Source organism: Schistocerca cancellata, chromosome 1 (genome assembly GCF_023864275.1).
Source record: "Schistocerca cancellata isolate TAMUIC-IGC-003103 chromosome 1, iqSchCanc2.1, whole genome shotgun sequence".
NCBI classification, from domain to species: Eukaryota; Metazoa; Arthropoda; class Insecta; order Orthoptera; family Acrididae; genus Schistocerca; species Schistocerca cancellata.
Genome location: NC_064626.1, coordinates 794,120,949 through 794,141,806, shown reverse-complemented (window position 1 = coordinate 794,141,806; position 20,858 = coordinate 794,120,949). Strand labels below are relative to the sequence as shown.

General features: G+C 40.7%; 1 protein-coding gene across 3 annotated transcripts in view; it reads left to right on the top strand.

Moving 5' to 3' along the window:
• Nucleotides 1-20,858, top strand: part of LOC126187769 (centromere protein I-like) — a 351,829-nt gene that overhangs the window by 201,551 nt on the left and 129,420 nt on the right. For all 3 annotated transcript variants that reach the window (XM_049929046.1, XM_049929037.1, XM_049929054.1), the window contains exon 11: nucleotides 10,664-10,793. In XM_049929046.1, coding sequence (XP_049785003.1) covers nucleotides 10,664-10,793 — 130 coding nt within the window. The remainder of the gene's footprint in view (nucleotides 1-10,663; nucleotides 10,794-20,858) is intronic.

Here is a 20,858-nt window from a genome sequence, read left to right as displayed (position 1 = left end):
GTGAATAAATAGTTGCCACTTTTTAAGTTCCAACCCAAATAAAAAACAGTGCCCAATTTTTGTAGCCATTGTGCTATTGTGTTGGAGAATGCTAACTGGATAGAACCTGCCTGAATAGCCACACGTGTTAGCACGCCACTTCTCGAATTCAGGCTGGCTGGCTGACCAGTGATAGAATCTGCTTTGCAGATTGGCAATTTGGACCAGTATGTTAGCAAACTTTGATCTGATGTTTAGATGGCTTCTCACATCCAACTAGGTGAATACCGGGCTGGTACCGATGTTCTGTCTCAATTACACGATTCCCAAACATTTAGAAAATGTTTACGCACTTTTATGTGGATAACAGTAAATGCAGACAGTTGGAGTACACAACTTCCATCCCAAAGGGTGAAAGATTGGTGAGAGCACCCATGTGCTGTCTCAGCCGCATAATTCCCAAACATTTAGAAACTGTTCACTCACTTTTACATGGATAACACTAAACACAGGCAGTTTGGATACACTTCTGTCCCGGAGGATAAAGGGGTGGTGACAGGAAAGGCATCTGGCCACTGTCTAATGTAAACAATTCCAAATCTGACAATAACTATGCAGACCTCATGTAGATCTGGGATAAAGGCAAAGAAAAAGAACAAAAATTCTGACCAAATAGAGCAATTAATAGTATGAAATAAGTTGAAAATTTGAGTCAATGAGATATACTTACTTACTACATACACAACTGAGGGACCATTCTTGATCTGTGAATTTTTTTTCCTGTTGTGTTGTTTTTTTATGCAACTAGTTGGCCTACTGCAGGGTTTGTTTTAAAAGATTTGAGACAGACAAAGCTTCCTTACATTTCTTGCACCAATGAAATGTAACACTCTGTTGGAATGTAGATTTAGTGTATGTGTGATAGGGGAGAGGATGTCTTTGCCCCATTCATTGCCAGAAAGAAAATGAGTTGAAGCACTGAGAAAACATTGTTGGATTTGAATGTAACTTCTTACACTTACACACCATCTGCAGCTATGTAAATGTTGCGAGTTGCAATCCTCTTTGATAGGTAGAACTGCCAACATTGTGCATTAGTGTTTGTGTGTAGTGTTGTTAGCAGACCTGGTGACCTATGTAAGGAGTGTCAACAATGCCAGATGTTGAGTTACTGTGAAGGACATGGAGGTGACCCATACTTATGTTAAACAGCAGTATCGGCACCTGGCTGAGTTTGAAAGGAGTCTCATTGTTGGTCTCCATTTGGTTTGTTGGTCCTATTGTACATCATCCAGATTTTTGAAGAATGTAGATGTGTCAGTGGCACTGTACCGGATTGCATAGGTACATGATGGCAGCTGTACTCATCACAGATCTGGTCAATCACCTCTGACCACGACAAGAGAGGATCACCACTTTTTGCACAAAGCATACTGTAAACTGCTAATATCTGTGTTGCCATCCAAGAAGTAGTAATGTACCCCATGCAACATTCTTTCTCTTCCCTTACTATTAATCAGCACAGCTGGACTAGGATATAACTGTCCTGTGCATAGGGTGTCATTAACGCCACACAAAATGCTGCCGTTGGGATAGTGCCATGACTGGGAAGCATGGATTGCTAATGAAAGGCATCAAATTATGTTCAGCAATGAATCGCAGAGCTGTACTAGCCTGGATATTCATTATTGGTGTGTATGTCAGTGACCTGGGAGAGAACCCATTCTTCCAATGGGTTATAGAGGCACAGCGATGTTACTCCTACTGTCATTGTATGAGAAGCCAGCCAGATCAGGGCTGGTAGTAATTGAAGGAATGCTTGGTGGCACAATGGTACATCACAGGTGTCCTGCGTTCATATGTGTTACCTCTCATGCAGCAATGGCACAATGCTCATCCACACATGTCACATGTGTGTACGTATTGTCTGGGTGATGTTGATGTATGTCAGTGGCCTGCAAACTATTCAGATCTGCCCCCATGGGACCACCTCTCACATCAACTCTGTCACAGGATATCAAGAACCAGTTGCAAGAGTTGTGGGAGAGCTTGCCCTGTGAGAGGATACAACAGCTTTATGAAACCCTTTCCAAAAGAGTCTGTGCATGCATTGAGACCAGAAGAGTTGCAACATTATACTGATAAGTGGGCTCATACTGCCAAGTTCCTTATAAATTTGACTGTTTTTTTGTAATCACTGATATACAGCACATGCCCTCTCAAGCAGTGAAGTTTCATTTCATTTCCTCCTCCCCTTCTAGGAGCCCATTTTTGTCAGGCAGTGCACTAGGCATAAAAGTTAATTTTTCCTAAGAAAGCAAGAAGACTTTTAAACCAGTGTGTCAGAGCAGTTTTTATATCCTCGTGTTGGTAAATTTCCATCTTTTCTAATTTTTTGGACCAGATAAGCCATATGATCTTGAAAATTTTCTTTTACCCAACCTGCCATATTGTCACAACATAACCAGAATCAAATACGAGGGCAGTTCAATAAGTAATGCAACACATTTTTTTTCTCGGCCAATTTTGGTTGAAAAAAACCGGAAATTTCTTGTGGAATATTTTCAAACATTCCCGCTTCGTCTCGTATAGTTTCATTGACTTCCGACAGGTGGCAGCACTGTACGGAGCTGTTAAAATGGCGTCTGTAACGGATGTGCGTTGCAAACAACGGGCAGTGATAAGAGTTTCTTTTGGCGGAAAACCAGGACATCTCAGATATTCATAGGCGCTTGCAGAATGTCTACGGTGATCTGGCAGTGGACAAAAGCACGGTGAGTCGTTGGGCAAAGCGTGTGTCATCATCGCCGCAAGGTCAAGCAAGACTGTCTGATCTCCCGCGTGCGGGCCGGCCGTGCACAGCTGTGACTCCTGCAATGGCGGAGCGTGCGAACACACTCGTTCGAGATGATCGACGTATCACCATCAAACAACTCAGTGCTCAACTTGACATCTCTGTTGGTAGTGCTGTCACAATTGTTCACCAGTTGGGATATTCAAAGGTTTGTTCCCGCTGGGTCCCTCGTTGTCGAACCGAACACCATAAAGAGCAAAGGAGAGCCATCTGTGCGGAATTGCTTGCTCGTCATGTGGCTGAGGGTGACAATTTCTTGTCAAAGATTGTTACAGGCGATGAAACATGGGTTCATCACTTCGAACCTGAAACAAAACGGCAATCAATGGAGTGGCGCCACACCCACTCCCCTACCAAGAAAAAGTTTAAAGCCATACCCTCAGCCGGTAAAGTCATGGTTACAGTCTTCTGGGACGCTGAAGGGGTTATTCTGTTCGATGTCCTTCCCCATGGTCAAACGATCAACTCTGAAGTGTATTGTGCTACTCTTCAGAAATTGAAGAAACGACTTCAGCGTGTTCGTAGGCACAAAAATCTGAACGAACTTCTCCTTCTTCATGACAACGCAAGACCTCACACAAGTCTTCGCACACGAGAGGAGCTCACAAAACTTCAGTGGACTGTTCTTCCTCATGCACCCTACAGCCCCGATCTCGCACCGTCGGATTTCCATATGTTTGGCCCAATGAAGGACGCAATCTGTGGGAGGCACTGGCCCAATGAAGGACGCAATCCGTGGGAGGCACTACGTGGATGATGAAGAAGTTATTGATGCAGTACGACTTTGGCTCCGACATCGACCAGTGGAATGGTACCGTGCAGGCATACAGGCCCACATTTCAAGGTGGCGTAAGGCCGTAGCATTGAATGGAGATTACGTTGAAAAATAGTGTTGTGTAGCTAAAAGATTGGGGAATAACCTGGTGTATTTCAATGCTGAATAAAACAACCCCTGTTTTAGAAAAAAAAATGTGTTGCATTACTTATTGAACTGCCCTCGTACAAATCTGAAAGCTGGCTAGTCAGTGAAGTACATCACTTACGACTAAAATCATGTTTGTTATGTGTACGAACATACAATGAACAGACATAACAGACCAGAATTGAACTTTTGAACAGAGGGTGCTGCAGTTTATACAAACATTAAAAACATAAGAACTTTGAGAAACTGCTGTAGGGTTTTTGATTGGGTTTTTGCTAATAGATAGATTCACAAGGAAGGTTTTTGTATATAATTTATAAATATTTCTTACAGACTGTCTGACTTATGACAAATTAATGTGAAGTTGCAGAAATGCCACCAATTGCCATAACTCAAGAGAACAATAGTTTCTTGAGAATGCAGCAAGCGAGTCTGACTCACATACAGTCTGCTGGTCTAACGGTAGAGCATCTAGCTGGGTGCTGAAAGGTTTTGGGGTAGAATCATGGCTGTATCAGGGTTTTTTTTCCCACTGCACATTTTAAACTAACATTCATCTCTCAGTGATTTGGAGATACACATTTCAAAATATGACAACAGTTTCAGACTGCTAATTTCTGCATCCCTCAGATTAGCAATCGCAGAGTGCACTTTTAATTCACTGCAAATTCATTGAACAGTGGGCAGTGAGTTACTCTGCTTTGAAGTATTGTAGCACCTCATCATCAGGGTGTGGTGCTACATCTACAATATGAAATAATCAAGTATTTTTAACCAATAGTTTTTCTGCTGTCGTTTGACAACAACTGCATAGTGAAAAAACTTGCGAGTTCAAAATAAGTTGTGTTTTTTTTTTTTTCCTCCACAAATACAATGTTTTCCGAAAAACTACTTCTGCAGTTTTGTTTCGTTTACACACAATGTGTTCTTTCAGCAGCACAGCAGGTGACTCAAATTTCAGCTCCCTGCTTCCGTGAATAAAACATAGAAACTGACATAATTCTTTGTGTGGCACTTTGAAGAAGTCTGTCATAAAGAGTCCACAACAAAGGACTGCAGCAATGAGTCTCAATAATTCAGCATGGTGTGTGCTAAGTGTCACAAGATGTGTGCTGTAACATGAGCTAAAAACACACACACACACACACACACACACACACACACAATTCACGTACAATATTTACCTTGGTTATTACATACATCATAATGTGCTCCCATCATTAGACGCCAATCCAAATTCCAATTCAATACGGAACTCACAACGTTCATGCCCTCAGACAATTTTCCTGACGTACACTGTTTGCATCGCGTGATTTATGTGAAAGTAATGACTTTCACTCATTTATCATTTTTCTCTGAAATTTATTCATAACGCTACAGAGTGGTCCATAAACATTATACTCTATGCTACACAAATTGTCTAGCTGTAGATACTTACTTAAAACTACCCATACAAAGTGTCACTGGGTCACTAGTAACAAATGATTGCTGGTGGTTGAGTCTGAACTGGTGACTTGTGGCAGACCAGCCAGTGACGCAAACCACTACGCCACACTGAATGCAGCACCACTTGTCGCATTGCCCCCTCCCCTGAAGATACAGTGACTTGCTGCTTCAGAAGTTCTTATTAGAGCTGACTGCAACACCCTGGATCTAGATCTTGTCTGTGGACCTATGTACAGCACTGCTGGTGGATCCTCGCACTCTGGTCATGTTGTGACATCCTCTTAACTCATAGTGTGTTGAAGTTAACCCATTGCAGCTTTGTGATGACCAGGTGGGACTCTGGTTTCCTTGAATGAGAATTCTCCAATCATCAGTCTGCACCTAGGACTGTAATAAGGCTTCGTACAGAGTACATGGCCATCCCTGCACTTTTATCTTGAGGGACATAATCTTCAACTTCATATGTGACATCCGACAAGCAGCAAAGGATACAGATGGCCCAAAGTAGCATTTTGATCACTTTTCCGATAGTCCCACTTCCTGCACAGGTGTAAAAATCCATACCAAGTCTTCTGGACTAGTCAGTGCTTGACGCTAACTACTCTTGGTATCAAGGGTCCAAGCCATCTGCTTTTCATCTTCCATCCTGGTGATGAGGTGTTTCATGTAGTCATCCTGAATATCATCTCTTTGAAATGGGAACGTCATCATTTTGACCTCATGACCAGGTAGTATCTTGCTTCGCTTTGTTGCATGTGAATGCTGTGACAGGCATAACTGTGTCCCAAACTCCCTGTTCAGCATACATTAAGAGTATATCTGCCATTGTCTTATTAAATCATTCAGAGAGACCATTCATCTGTGAGTGATGTTGCTACGTGATAGCGTATCTGACACTGTCTTATTAAATCGTTCAGAGAGACCATTCATCTGTGGGTGATATTGCAACGTGAAATTACCACTGATACTAGTCTCGACTAGAAAACTTTCCACAATCAGGGAGCATCACATCAGAATGATGTCTTTTACAGTTTCTGGAGCTTCAACAGTTGGCAGAGTTTTAGTGACAGCATGATGAGTGAGGTAGTCAGTGCAGACTGTTGTCCATCAATACCTGTTTGTCAACTTTGGGAATCTCCCTAAGAGGTTGATTCCAACTAGGTGGAATGTTGTTGCTGCAGTTGGAGTTGGTACCAGGTGTGCTGGAGGAGGTTTGGGGCAGACGCTCCCATCTCTGGTAGTCCTTACAGTGGCCCATGTAATGTCTAATGGCTTGACAGGGGCCTGGCCGATGCCTAATTGTGTTTAGAACTTCATGAATCCCAGGTGATGAGATTTCATCCATGCTGCTTTGTTCCAACACAGGAAGCTTTGAAAGGCAGTTAGTGTCCATGTGTTAAATTCCGTTTTTACGCACCACAGTGACAATGCTTTCCTGAAGTCACCAGTCGACCTGAGATATCAAGCAGGCTTTTCAACAAGTATAGAGCATGGTGATCAATCACAATGGAGAAGGGTTTGTGAAAGAAGTACGATCAGAACATTTTGATTACCCAAACTACTAAAAGACACTCTTTCTTGGTTTTAGAGTAGTTCATCGTGTTCTTGGAGAGTACTCTGGTAGGATAAGCTCTCACTGTTTCATTTCAATACCTTCCTGAATTTATACTAGAACTACATCTTTTTCAGAGCCACTAGCACTGGTGTGAGGTTCGGTCTATGCATTCTCTTCACACAATGCTAGGACGAGATGATGTTAGCACCTCCTTCAGGACAAGAAAAGATTTTAATTGTGCCTTGTTCCGGGAAGATTTAGTGTCGCTCTGCAGTAGTTCTTGCAAGGGGCATGTTTTTGTAAAGAAATCCTTTATGAATCACTGGTAGTATGATCACATTATGAGAAAACTTCTCACATCACCAATCTGCCAATGAGTCGGAAAAATATGTGACTGATATCCCCCAGATGGACACCATCACCACCCACTAGGCGGCCCAAGATTTTTATTTCTTGGTTGACAAAGAGGCATCATTTTGGATTCGGTTTGAGAGACACTTCAATGCAGTTGTCAGGCAGCCTAGATGTCCTTCAGACAAACACCACCACCCCTCCCCCAAAAGAAAAATGAAGTATCATCCATCCATATATCCTGTACATTTTAGGTGTCAAGCAGGTTGTCTATCATCTGCTTGAATGTGGGTGGAGTATTATATACTACAACCAGCATAAATTTGAACTCGCAGAGACTATCAGTAGTTAGGAAGCCACTCATTCTCTGATCAGCCAATAGCGTGTTTGCATGTCCATATTTAAGAAATATTTTGCTCCTCTCAAGCAGTCTGAGGTATGATCAATAGACACACATTTTTTCATGAGTTTTTTCAGTTGTTGGCATTTGATGCAAACAACATGTGGGGTTCTTCTTCTTCACAAGAACCACCAGTGAAGACTAAGGACTCTCTGAAGATCCAGTGTTGTCATCTTGCAGCACCTTCTCTACTTTCTCCCAGACTATCCGTTGCTTAGCCAGTGACCCCTGAGAACTATAACAGTGTTAAAGGGAATCGAACCAGCAAAAATATGTATCGTTTGCATCCTCTTTTGGTGGTAAACACTATTTTTTCCTTTAATGAAAGCTTTTCTCATAAGGAATGTTATATCAGAAAGAGTACTTATCTTTAGATCTGGCTTCAATGTCAAAGGTTTCATTTTATTCAGTGACTATATAAATAATATTTGAAGGTGGACTGAAAAGTTTTCAGAATCAGCCCAAGAGTTTAGCACTAGCGCAACGATTTGTTCACATGATATTCATTGGACTGTTGCCTACAAACATATGCCACGTCAAGAAAGCTGTGGCAGTGATGTGGCTCTGTTGTTGTTCCCACTTAGTGATTTGCGGAGGTGGAGAAAATGGAGATTCAAGCAGTGATTAAGTACTTCATAAAGAAAGGTATGAAAGCAAAGAACATTCATGCTGATTTCCAGAATACACTGGGGGACTCTGCTCCTTCATATTCAGCTGTCGCCAAGTGGACAAACGAATTTAAATTTGGTCGGGAGAGCTTAGATTATGATCCGTGCAGTGGTCGGCCAAGATGGGTCACTACTCCAGAAATCATTGCAAAAGTGCACAAAATTGTCATGGAGGATCACTGATGGAAATGTGTGAAATTGCACATGCTTGCCAGATGTCATCCGAAAGGGTATATCACATTTTAACTGAAGAATTAGAATTGTAAAAATTTTCTGCAAGATGAGTGCCGTGACTCTTTGACGCTGGATTAAAAACACATGCCATCACTGCGGCAAAATTACATGAAGTAAGGTATGAATTGTTGGCACACCCACCTTATGTGCCTGACATCGCTCCGTCAGACTTCCATCTCTTCCCAAAATTGAAAATTTTTCTTGGTGGATGAAGATTCATTTCAAACGAGGAATTGATAGCTGGATTTGACAACTATTTTGCAGCTCTGGAGGAAAATCATTTTCGAGATGGGATCAAGGCACTGGAACATCGTTAGACAAAGTGCATTAATCTACAAGGAGACTACATTGAAAAATAAAAAAAAGTTTCAGTGGTGTAAGTACTTTTTTTCTATTCCATTCCGAGAACTTTTCAAACCACCCTTGTAGCATCCGGGTCCTTATTATAGATAGACTGGGTACTCGGGTGATTCTTCCTTTTCATCATGTATTAGGACACGTTCAGGTTTCATAACTGTTTACATCATCTTGGTTCTAAAAAAAAAGTCTGTATACAGTGCACTTAATAAAAGAAGTCACAATGTAAGAAACAATTGAATCACAGGTATCAAAGTGCCAAATGGCATAGATTTTGCATATTTCGGAACTAAGAACCAACTGACATATCTTCTGCATCTGACTTCTGTTAAAAACTAAACTACTGATAGCAAAGTGGAGCACTGACATGAACTGAGGTATGGTTAGCACACTGTTTGGTCTTAATTGACATCACATTTGGCAGTAGCTTTAAAATTCCTTTGGGAGTGCCAACCCCATCATAATAATGGCCTTACATACGGATATGGTTAATGCTCTGTGTAGTTGTAGATATACTGTCCTAGTTCCGACCCATCATTGGCTGGAGAAAGGGCACTGGAATGGATGACTGGATTTAATGCACCAGTATTAGCCATATTGTTAGATAACACTCTCATAAAAATGTAGATGTTGTTGCTGATGTTTCCACGGAGGGGACAAAAGTCATGGGATAGTCATATTCACATATACAGATGGCAGTAGTATCACATACATAAAGTATAAAAGGGCAGTGCATTGACAAGCTGTCATTTTTACTTAGGTGATTCATGTGGAAAGGTTTCCAACATGATTATGGCTGCACCACAGGAAATAAGACTTTGAACAAAGAATGGTAGTTGCAACTAGACCCATGGGACATTCCATTTCAGAAATTATTAGGGAACTGAGGTCCAGTGCTGTCAAGAGTGTCCCAAGAATACCACATTTCAGGCATTCTCTCTCACCACAGATATCACAGTGGCCTATGGCCTTCACTTACCAACCGAGATCAGTGGGGTTTGTGTAGAGTTGTCAATGCTAGCAGACAAGTAGAGTTGTCAGTGCTAACAGACAAGCAGCACTGCATGAAATAATGGCAGCAAGCAATGTGGGCATACGACGAATGCATCCGTTACACAGTGTGGTGAAATTTGGCATTAATGGGCTGCAGCAGACGACTGAGGGGAGTCCCTTTGCTAACAGCATGAAATCACCTGCAGTTCCTCTCCTGGGCTTGTGACCATATCGGTTGGACCAGAGACGACTGCAAAACCATGGCCTGGTCAGACGAGTCCCAGTTTCAGCTGCTAAGAGCTGATGGTAGGGTCTGAATGTGGTGCAGACCTCACGAAGCCGTAGACCCAAGTTGTCAACAAGGCACCGTGAAATCTGGCGGTGACACCGTAGTGGTGTGGGCTGTATTTATGAGGAATGGGCTGGGTCATCTGGTCCAAATGAACCGATTATTGACTGGAAATAGTTATGTGCAGCTACTTGGAGATCATTTGCAACAAACAACGATGAAATTTTTATGGATGAAGAACACTCTGGACAATCTGAGCATATAATTGGGCCACCCATATCGTCTAGCACGAGTGCCCTCAAATGTTTACACGACATAATTGAGATGTCAGTTTGTGCACAAAACCCTGCACTGACAACACTTTCGCAGTTATAGTCAGCTATAGAGTTGTCATGGCTCAATATTTCTGCAGGAGACTTCCGACAACTTGTTGAATCTATGCCACATTGAGTTGGTGCACTATGCCAGGCGAAAGCAGCTCCTACATGATATTTGGAGGTATGCCATGACTTTTGTCACCTCAGTTATTATAAACTGTGTTAAATTCATCTTGTAATTTTGTTATCCCTCCAGTCATTCAAAATGTTCTCTCTCAAATTGATGCTCTTTTCACAGGATTACGCACATCAACCAGTATCCGTTGTGTCCTTATTTGTGAAGAAGTACCTTTTGTTATGGGAAAGTGGACTATTTGTGAAACAGGTTCTGAAGCTGATGTACTGGCTGCAGTTCAGTTCCCACACAGGTATCAGTTGGTCACTTTTTCGTATAACATTTTTCAGTGTCTTATAATGTTTTTAGTTTCTCTGTGAATAACCATATATAAATCGTCTTGCTTTATTTTTAAAAACTGAAGTATTGCAGAAATAGTTTTTGTTCACTGTGTTTCACAGCATCTACATCATACTCTGCAAGCCACCTAACAGTGTGCGACGAAAGGTACTTTTGATACTTCCATCTGATTCTTCTCCCACCCCACTCTCTCACCCCACCCACACACCTTGTTCAGCTCACAAACGGAATGAGGGAAGAATGATTATTGGTAAGCCACTGTATTAGCTCTAATTTCTCAAATTTTCTCATTGTTGTCATTTCGTGAGATGTATGTGGGTGCAAGTAATACACTATCTGTTTCTTCCTAGAAAGTTTTCTCTTGAAATTTTGATATCAAACGTCTGCGTGATGCACACCACCTCCCTTGTAATGTCTGCCACAGGAGATTGTTGAGCATCGACGTAATGCCCTTGCATCTGCAAAATCATCCCTTGTTGAAATGTGCCTCTGGTTGTTGCATTCTCTCTCTCTCTCTCTCTCTCTCTCTCTCTCTCTCTCTCTCTCTCTCTCTCTCTCGTCCCCCTCCCTCCCTCCCTGTCTCCCTCCTCCCTCTCTCCCCCCTCCTCCCTGTCTCCCTCTCTCCCCCCTGCCCCCCCCCCCCCCACCACCACCACCACCACCACCACCACCACCTCTTCCATGAGTCCTACCTGGTAAGGATCCCACATTTATGGACAATACTCAAGAATCAGGTGAAGAAGTCCCTCAGAAGCCACTTCCTTTGTAGATTAGTAACATTTTCTTAGGATTCTGCTATGAATCTCTATCTGGCATCTGCTTTTCATACTACCTGTTTTACGTGGTCATTCCAATAAGGTTGCTGTGAATGGTTCTTCCTCCTCCTCTTCTTCTTCTTCTTCTTCTTCTTCTTCAATCTTTTTAACTGTCACTTTGGCCTGGGAGACCATGTGTGTCCTCCGCATTCCTCCAACAGTCATTTCTATTCCTGGCTTTCGTTGTCCACTCTCCTTTTCTTTGGCCCACCACCTTCGTATCCCTATTGATATTGTTCATGGCATTCCTTGGCCCCTTCTGCCTACCACGGATCCTGAGAATCCTACTTATGGTAGTCTTTTATCTTCCATTCTAATTAGGTGTCCAGACCACACCGGTCTTCTTTTCTTCATCCTTCAGATTATATTAATTTGTAAATATGGCTCTACCAGTTCCTGGTTTTTTAATACCCCCCATTCCTGTGACTTAGTGTCCCTCCTTGGGACAGACATTGTCCTTAATATGTTTCTGTCGAAGGCTAGCAGATTTGTTCATCTGTTTTCCTTCATGTGAACGTTCCAAGGGCCATATACAGATACTGGGAGGATTAAACTCTGGTATGGTATGGTTTTAAAATTTCTTGAAACTGCACAGAACATCCCGCAAGCCAAAATATCCTCCATTTGTGCTGCCATCCTTGCCTTGATCTCAATTTCCATTCTAGTCTGCTCCCTAAAAATACTTCCAAGTATTTAAATGTGTCTACTCTTTTGAAAGTGGTATTTGACTGTTGGATGCCTTGCTAATGACAATGAATAGTTACTTCATGCTTGTTATGCTGGATAGTTGCTCCTAGATATTTTACAGTTGAAACTATTTCCAACAGTTTGTCATCAATAGTGTAGTTATAGAGTAGTGGATTTCTCTTCTTATGTATGCACATTATGTTACATTTATTTGCGTTCAGGGTCAAGTGCCGAAGCCTGCACCAACCATTAATCCTCCGCAGATCATTCCGCAAATTGATACAGTCTTCTGGTGTTGCTACTTTCTTATAGAAAATCACATCATCTGGAAAGAGTTTTAAAGAACTTCCAATGCTTTCTGTTAGATCATTTATACACGTTGTAAATGGTAATGGTGCTGTCACACTTCCTTGGGGTACTCCAGAAATTACCATTATATCTGTCGATTTGTGGATGAACAGAGCGAGCTGAGTTTCGCAAACTTGTTTATGTAATCCATGTTGATTTTTATAGAGGAGATTTTTGTTCCCAAAAAATGTCATAATGCTTAAGCATAAAACACCTTCCATAATTCTACAATCTCAGTGATATTGGCCTATAATTATGTGCATTTGTCCTATGGCCCTTTTTGAAAATGGGAATGAGCTGCACTTTTTTCTAGTCACTAGGCATCTATGATAAATTGCTGCTGGAAGGGAAGGTAAGTTCTTTCATGTCATCTTTGTAGAACCTTATAGGTATCTCATTTGATCTTGATGGCTTTCCACTACTGTGCGATGGTATTTGCTTTTCTATTCTGCAATCAGTTATCTCAATACCTGCTATTTTGACATTTGTACTATGATTGAAAGGATGGGCCTTGTTCTAATCTGCCACAATGAATCAATGTCTGAAGAATGATTTCTGTATTTTGGCCTTCTTTCTATTATCTTCCATTTTGGTGCCAGTATGGTCACCGATTGAGTGAGTAGAGGAATTCAAGCCGCTTACTGGTTTTACATAAGACTAAAACCTCTTAGTGTTTTTACTCAAATTGACTGACAAAATGACGCTTTCAGAGTCATTCAACACCTCTCTGATAGCTCTCCTTACACTCATTTTCGCTCTGTTGAGCTTTTATTTGTCAGCTAGGTTTTGACTTCTGTTGAATCTATGATGAAGCTGTCTTTGTTTACATAACAGTTTTCTAACATGGCTATTAAACCACAGTGGGTCTTTACCATCCCTTAAGACCTTGCTCTGACCATACCTGTCTAAGACATATTGAATGATGTTTTTGAATTTTTCCACTTGTGTTCCACATATTCGTCCTTGTCATTGAGTATTGGATTCTGACTTCTCAGATACTCTGCAATTTGTACCCTGTCACTCTTGGTAAACAAAAATGTCTTCCTACTTTTCTTAACATTCCTTGTGAAATCCTTAGTCATAGTTGCTACCATAGCCTTATGATTACTGATACCTTACTCTACATTAACTGATTCAATATGATCATCAGATCTGTTTGTTACTAGGTGGTGTAAGATGTTACATTAATGATTTGGTTCTAACTATCTGCTGAAACAGTTTCGTACAAGGCATTCAGGATAATGTCACACGAGTCTCTGTCTCTGGAACCAGTTTTGATAGCATGACTCACCCAATATATACCTGGCAGGTTGAAGTCACATCCCCATTACAACAGCATTACCAGGAAAATTTTAACAATATTCTGCAGGTTCTCTCTGAAGCACACTACCACTACAGCTGCTGACCTAGGTGGTCAACAAAAGCATCCAGTTATCATTTTTTGATTGGCCTTTGATGCTTAGCTTGATCCAGTTAAATCACCTTTGGAATACATGATTGATGTTGTTCAGTTCTTTACTGCAATGAATACACCATTACCAATGGCAACTAACCTACACTTACTATAAATATCCCAGTCTGACCATAGAATTTCTCTGCTGTTCACTTCTGGTGTCAACCATCTTGCTGTTATTAATATTATCTTGTGACTCACCCTGTATGTTGTAACCATGAGGCTGCTGTATAATTTCTTTTTAAATATATGACGGTTTCAGAGACAATTTTCCAGTGTCCTACATTATAAAAACAGGACAATTTTCATCCAAGAACTATGATTGAAAATTTTGGTATAATGCAAGCGGTGCCTACGAATTTTTGTTAATAGCAGATGATACACACACAAAAATTATAAAACAAATGTCAAAGTATAATATTTTAACTAGATTGGAATGATCATTGAATATAGACAATGGAGAAAAGAGCACCAATTGATTGCGAAATTACGTTAGTCTCCGGTATGCTCTACATCATCCAATATTGTGTGCTACATACCGGTTTGGACTAATGTCACTTATTATATGCACTGAATATGGCTGTGTAATAGTTCATATCTAGATCTGCTGTAATAAATGGATAGATTTAGCAATCAGTTGCTGCTCTTTTCTTCATTGTCTAAATAATATTTTGTTACACACTGGTAGATGCGTGAAGTGTCAAAGTATTATTTTTGTAATAATATATCACAAAAACTCACTCTCTCTTATTTATCTGTGTGTGGCATGAGAAAGAAAGACTGATTGTTGGGGACTGCATCAGGTGAGATTTGGAAACCTGAGAGCTTAAAGGTGGAAGGCAGGGTAATTCGCAACACAGAGATTACTACTAAAACACCATGCATGGGTTAATAACAGTGAGAAGCTAAGTGCATTGTATGTAATAGAGGTGGAAGAGAGTGGTGAAAAATAGACAGGAAAGTCAACGAAATATCTAGAAAATTGAAACAGAAATTAAGAAAAGAATAGTTACAGTGTAGAAAAGCTGAGACAGAAGAAATTGGCGTAAATTAAGGCCAGGTGGGTGGCGAGAACCTGGGACATGTTGTAGTGCTAGTTCCCACGTGCGGAGTTCTGAGAAACTGTTGTCTCGGGGAAGAATCCCGAAGCGCGTGTGGAAACAGGTGCCGAGGTCACGAATGTCATGTTGTAGAACATGCTCTGCAACAGGATATTGTGAATTGCCAGTTTATACTCTCTCCCTATGCCCATTTTCATCCTAATTGATAATTTGGCTGTAGCCATGCTGATGTAGAAGGCTGAACAGTGTTTACATAATAGCTGGTACGCGACGTGTCATTCGCAGGTGGCTCTCCCTTTGATAGTATATATTTTGCCAGTTACAGGGCTATTATAGATGGTGGTAGGAGGGTGCATAGGGCAAGTCTTGCAGCGGTAATTGTCACGGGGGTAGGAGCCATAGGGTAGGGAGATGGGTGCAGAAGAACCATAGGGTCTGACAAGAATATTGCGGAGATTGGGAGGGCGATGAAAAGCTATTCTAGGTGTGGTGGGCAAAATTTTTGACAGAATGTATCTCATTTCAGGGCATGGTTTTAGGAAGTCATGGCGCTGTTGAAGTAGCTGATTAACACATTCCAGACCAGGATATTAATGAGTCACAAATGGTGTGCTCCGAAGTGCCCCATCCCACCTCTGTTACGTTCAATGCACTTGGCTTCTTACTCTTATTAACTCGTGCATGATGTTTTAGTAGTAATCTCTGCCTTGCATATTACCCTGTCTTCCACCTTTAAGCTCTCAGGTTTTCAAATCTCGTCTGATACAGTCCCCAACAATCGGTCTTTCCTTCTCATCCTGTATGGTAATTTTCTGCTGACCTGTGGTTCTGGGTGGCTTTCCCAAAATATATCCCTTTTCCTAGACCTCTCCAGTCTTTATCCTTTCACCCATCTTCCTTCCCCTTCAACCCTTCAGCCTGAAAAAGGAGCCACTGACTCTGAAAGCTTACAGCTTACCAATCACAATAATCTTGAATGAGATTTTCACTCTGCAGTGGAGTGTGCGCTGATATGAAACTTCCTGGCAGATTAAAACTGTGTGCCCGACCGAGACTCGAACTCGGGACCTTTGCCTTTCGCTGGCAAGTGCTCTACCAATTGAGCTACCGAAGCACGACTCACGCCCGGTACTCACAGCTTTACTTCTGCCAGTATCTCGTCTCCTACCTTCCAAACTTTACAGATACTTTACAGATACTGGCAGAAGTAAAGCTGTGAGTACCGGGCGTGAGTCGTGCTTCGGTAGCTCAGTTGATAGATCACTTGCCCGCGAAAGGCAAAGGTCCCGAGTTCGAGTCTCGGTCGGGCACACAGTTTTAATCTGCCAGGAAGTTTCATATCAGCGCACACTCCGCTGCAGAGTGAAAATCTCATTCTGGAAACATCCCCCAGGCTGTGGCTAAGCCATGTCTCCGCTATATCCTTTCTTTCAGGAGTGCTAGTTCTGCAAGGTTCGCAGGAGAGCTTCTGTAAAGTTTGGAAGGTAGGAGACGAGATACTGGCAGAAGTAAAGCTGTGAGTACCGGGCGTGAGTCGTGCTTCGGTAGCTCAGTTGGTAGAGCACTTGCCCGCGAAAGGCAAAGGTCCCGAGTTCGAGTCTCGGTCGGGCACACAGTTTTAATCTGCCAGGAAGTTTCACAGTAATCTTTTATGTGTGTGCTCTGCAATCACTTGGGGTGTGTGTGTGTGTGTGTGTGTGTGTGTGTGTGTGTAAAAATAATTTGTTACAATTGTTGCATTGTATTTTTTATATAGCTGATTGATACTAGTGGTTTTTTCATTATTTTGTGTCAACATTACTAGAAGTGTAATAAGACACACAACACAGATTAGAAACTACATAAATTGCCACGTTGCTGTGACATCTGACCACTCAGATATCTTTTTGCATATACAAACTCTTAAATAACTCACATTATTCTTTTTATGGTTGCCAATCCTTAAAAACACACAGTAAACATTGTTTTTCAGCATGTTATTCGACACTTTCAACATCCCCGCTTAAAATATAATGTTTGTTTTCAAATATATCGTGATTTTCACTATTTTACTTAATCACACAGTAAGCAGTTGTCATGTAATATTTTTCGAAAACAGATAAGTTGTGGTAATCGTTTGATAATAGCATTCCTAAATTTATCAGACATTGATCTTTGCAGACCTTTGTTCAGTATATCCGCTAGTTGTGCTATACTACAGTATTTTATCCCAAACAAATCTTCTATGCACCGTTCACTAACATAGTGAAATTTCACACCTATATGAGGCAGTGACAACCATAACACATCATTGTTGATTGCCAGATTGTAGCATTTATCCCTTTGTACATGCCCAGATTGTCTCCCATGACCATTTCAAAACTCTTCCTAAGTCTCTTTAGTATATTTTCAGTTTTCTTCAAGTCTTTTCCTATTATGATTCAATCATCAACTTGCATATCCAAGTACTGATACATTTCTTGTTTTTGTACTCAAACAAATGTTACACTTTATAATAAACTATGTAGAAAAGCTAATCCGGTAGCAGAGTTTTTTAAACCTCATTAAAGAACAAGAGTGGCAGGATGTTTATAGTGCCTATAATGTAGATGACAAATATAATGCTTTCCTTAACATATTTCTGCTCTTTGAAAGTTGCTTTCCATTAGAACGTTCTAAACAGGGTACTAGCAGTAAAAGGCAGCCTGGTTGGCTGGCTAGTGAGATAACAATATTGTGTAGAACAAAGTGGGAATTATATAAAAATGTTAGAAGTAGTAAAAATTGAGCTACAATAGCCCATTACAAACAGTGCTGTGAGGTGCTTAAAATGTTACTAGGAAGGCAGGGTATGTGGCATGCAAATAGAATAGCTGATTCACAGGATAAAATTAAATAAAATTAAAACCATATGGTCAGTCATGAAGGAAGTGTGTAGTCAGCAGCAAAAAGATTGACAGTATAAAGTCAGTTCATAGCAAAAATATTTCTGTTACTGATAAGTCAGATGTATGTACAGTATTTAACAATCACTTTTTGATAATTGCTGGTGAACTCATTTCTACAGGAATTATACACTGAAAAGCCAAAGAAACTGGTACACCTGCCTAATATCGTGTAGGGGCCCCACGAGCATGCAGAAGTGCCGCAATACAATGTGGCATGGACTCGACTTATGTCTGAAGTAGTGCTGGAGGGAATTGACACTATGAATCCTGCAGGGCTGTCCATAAATCCATAAAAATATGAAGGGGTGTGGAGGTCTCTTCTGAACAGCACGTTGCAATGCATCCCAGATATATGTACAATAATGTTCATGTGTGGGGAGTTTGGTGACCAGTGGAAGTGTTTAAACTCAGAAGAGTATTCCTGCAGCCACTCTGTAGCTATTCTAGATGTGTGGGGTTGTAATCTCCCCCCTCATTTTTGGTTCCAGCTATTGTCCACAATAAGAAACGTATTTTATGAAAACATTTGAGAGGAGCAAAGATTACAATAAACTTTCTGATTTACTTAGCTTGTCATGTTGGCTCCAGTTCTTCTTGTCTAGGGGTCTGATTCTTGAAGCTGAAAACTCACATTTTAGTATATCATACAGTCTTTTGATTTTTTACATTAACAAAGCCAAAGCGACATTGTTCTCACAAAAATATGTCGTATCACATCAGAGGTATGCTTACGACTCTCACACTTTGCGGAAATAACAATATTCCAAAGGTTTTACAATTTTTCTCAACAAATGAATTTCTGCTAGCTTTAATTTCAATTATTATTTCATAAATGAACCCAGAATTAACATAGTAAACAGTTCAGGATTCGCATAATTAATAATTGAAATTTTAAGTGTGCCAAAAATTCATAATTTCAAATGTTTCTAAAAAATGGTTTTAACTGTACATTCAGAACTAGTACTTATCGATTATAACATCGAAACTAGAATATTTTATGAAGTGATTCCATTACATAAATTTTACCTTGAAATATAACATACAGTACTGTGTATAAAATTATATGAAAGTTTTCAGAAAAGCAACTGAGATAATATTGACCTGTCCAAAATTCGAAAAATGATGCTGGTATTGACAACTACTGTTGAGGAAAAGTAATGCTAGAGGAGGATGTCTCATTACAGGGTGTCTCATTGTCCTGTCGGAATTGCCCAAGTGTGTCGGAATGCACAAAGGACATGAATGGATGCAGGTGATCAGACAGAATGGTTCCATACATGTCACCTGTGAGAGTTGTATCTAGGCATATTGGGAGTCGCATTTTCATTCCAACTGCACATTCCCCACACCATTACAGAGGCTCCACCAACTTGAACAGTCCCCTTCTGACATACAGGGACCATGGATTCATGAGGTTGTCTCCATATCTGTACATGTCCATGTGCTCGATACAATTTGAAACGAGACTTGTCCGACCAGGCAACATGTTTCCAGTCATAAACAGTCCAAGCCGCTGTTGATGGGCACAGACAAGGTGTTGTGCAGTCATCAGGGGTACATAAGTGGGCTGTCGGCTCTGAAACCCATATCCATGTTGTTTTGTGGAATGGTTCACATTTTGACACTTGTTGATGGCCCAGCATTTAAATCTGCAGCAATTTGTGGAAGGGTTGCACTTCTGTCACGTTGAATGATTCTGTTCAGTAATTGTTGGTCCCATTCTTGCAGTGCTGTCAGAGATTTGGTGTTTTACCAAATTCCTGATATTCACAGTACACTTGTGAAATGGTAGTATGGGAAAATCTCAACTTCATTACTATTTCGGAGATGCTGTGTCCCATCGCTCATGCACCAGCTATAACACCGTACGCAAACTCTCTTAAATCTTGATAACCTGCCATTGTAGCAGCAGTAACCAATCTAACAACTTCACCAATCACTTGTCTTATAATGGCATTGTTGACCGCAGCGTATCTCTATATTTGAATACACATGCTATACCAGTTTCTTTGGCACTTCAGTGTATAGATCTCTTGGAAAATGCCTTTCTGAGACTGATGTCTGAAATACTCCTCTGTGATACTGACAAGGGGGAGATTGAGTCAATAATTAAATTACTGAAGACTTAGGACTCTCATGGATGTGATGGAGTACCTAGCAAAATATTAAAGTACTGTGCTGCAAATATTAGCTCTGTACTTAGCCATATTTGTAATTTTTGCTTTAAGAATGGTCAGTTTCCTGAACGATTAAAGTACTCAGTAGTAAAGTTGCTTTATAAAAAGAGAGGAAGGTTTAATGTAGACAATTTTAGACATCTTTCTATGCCATCAGCAGTTGCTAAATTTGTTGAAAAGGCTATGGATGTAAGGATAATTGACCATTTTATTTTATGTAATGCTGTCATGTACAGTAATGCTATCAAATGTACATTTTGGTTTTAGAAGTGGTTTAACAACTAAAAATGCTGTATTCTTTTTTCTCTATGAGGTACTGGATGGTTTAAATAAAAGATTTTGAATGCTAGGATTCTTTTTTGACTTAACTAATGTGTTTGATTGATTTCTCCAGACTTTGGACCATTATGGAATATGGGGAATTGCTCACAATTGGTTTACCTCTTCCCTTAACCACAGACAGCAAAAGGTCAATATCCACAGTGTTGATAATGGCTATGATGTGGGATCTATTTAAGACATGGTCGAATGAGGGGTGCACCAGGGATCA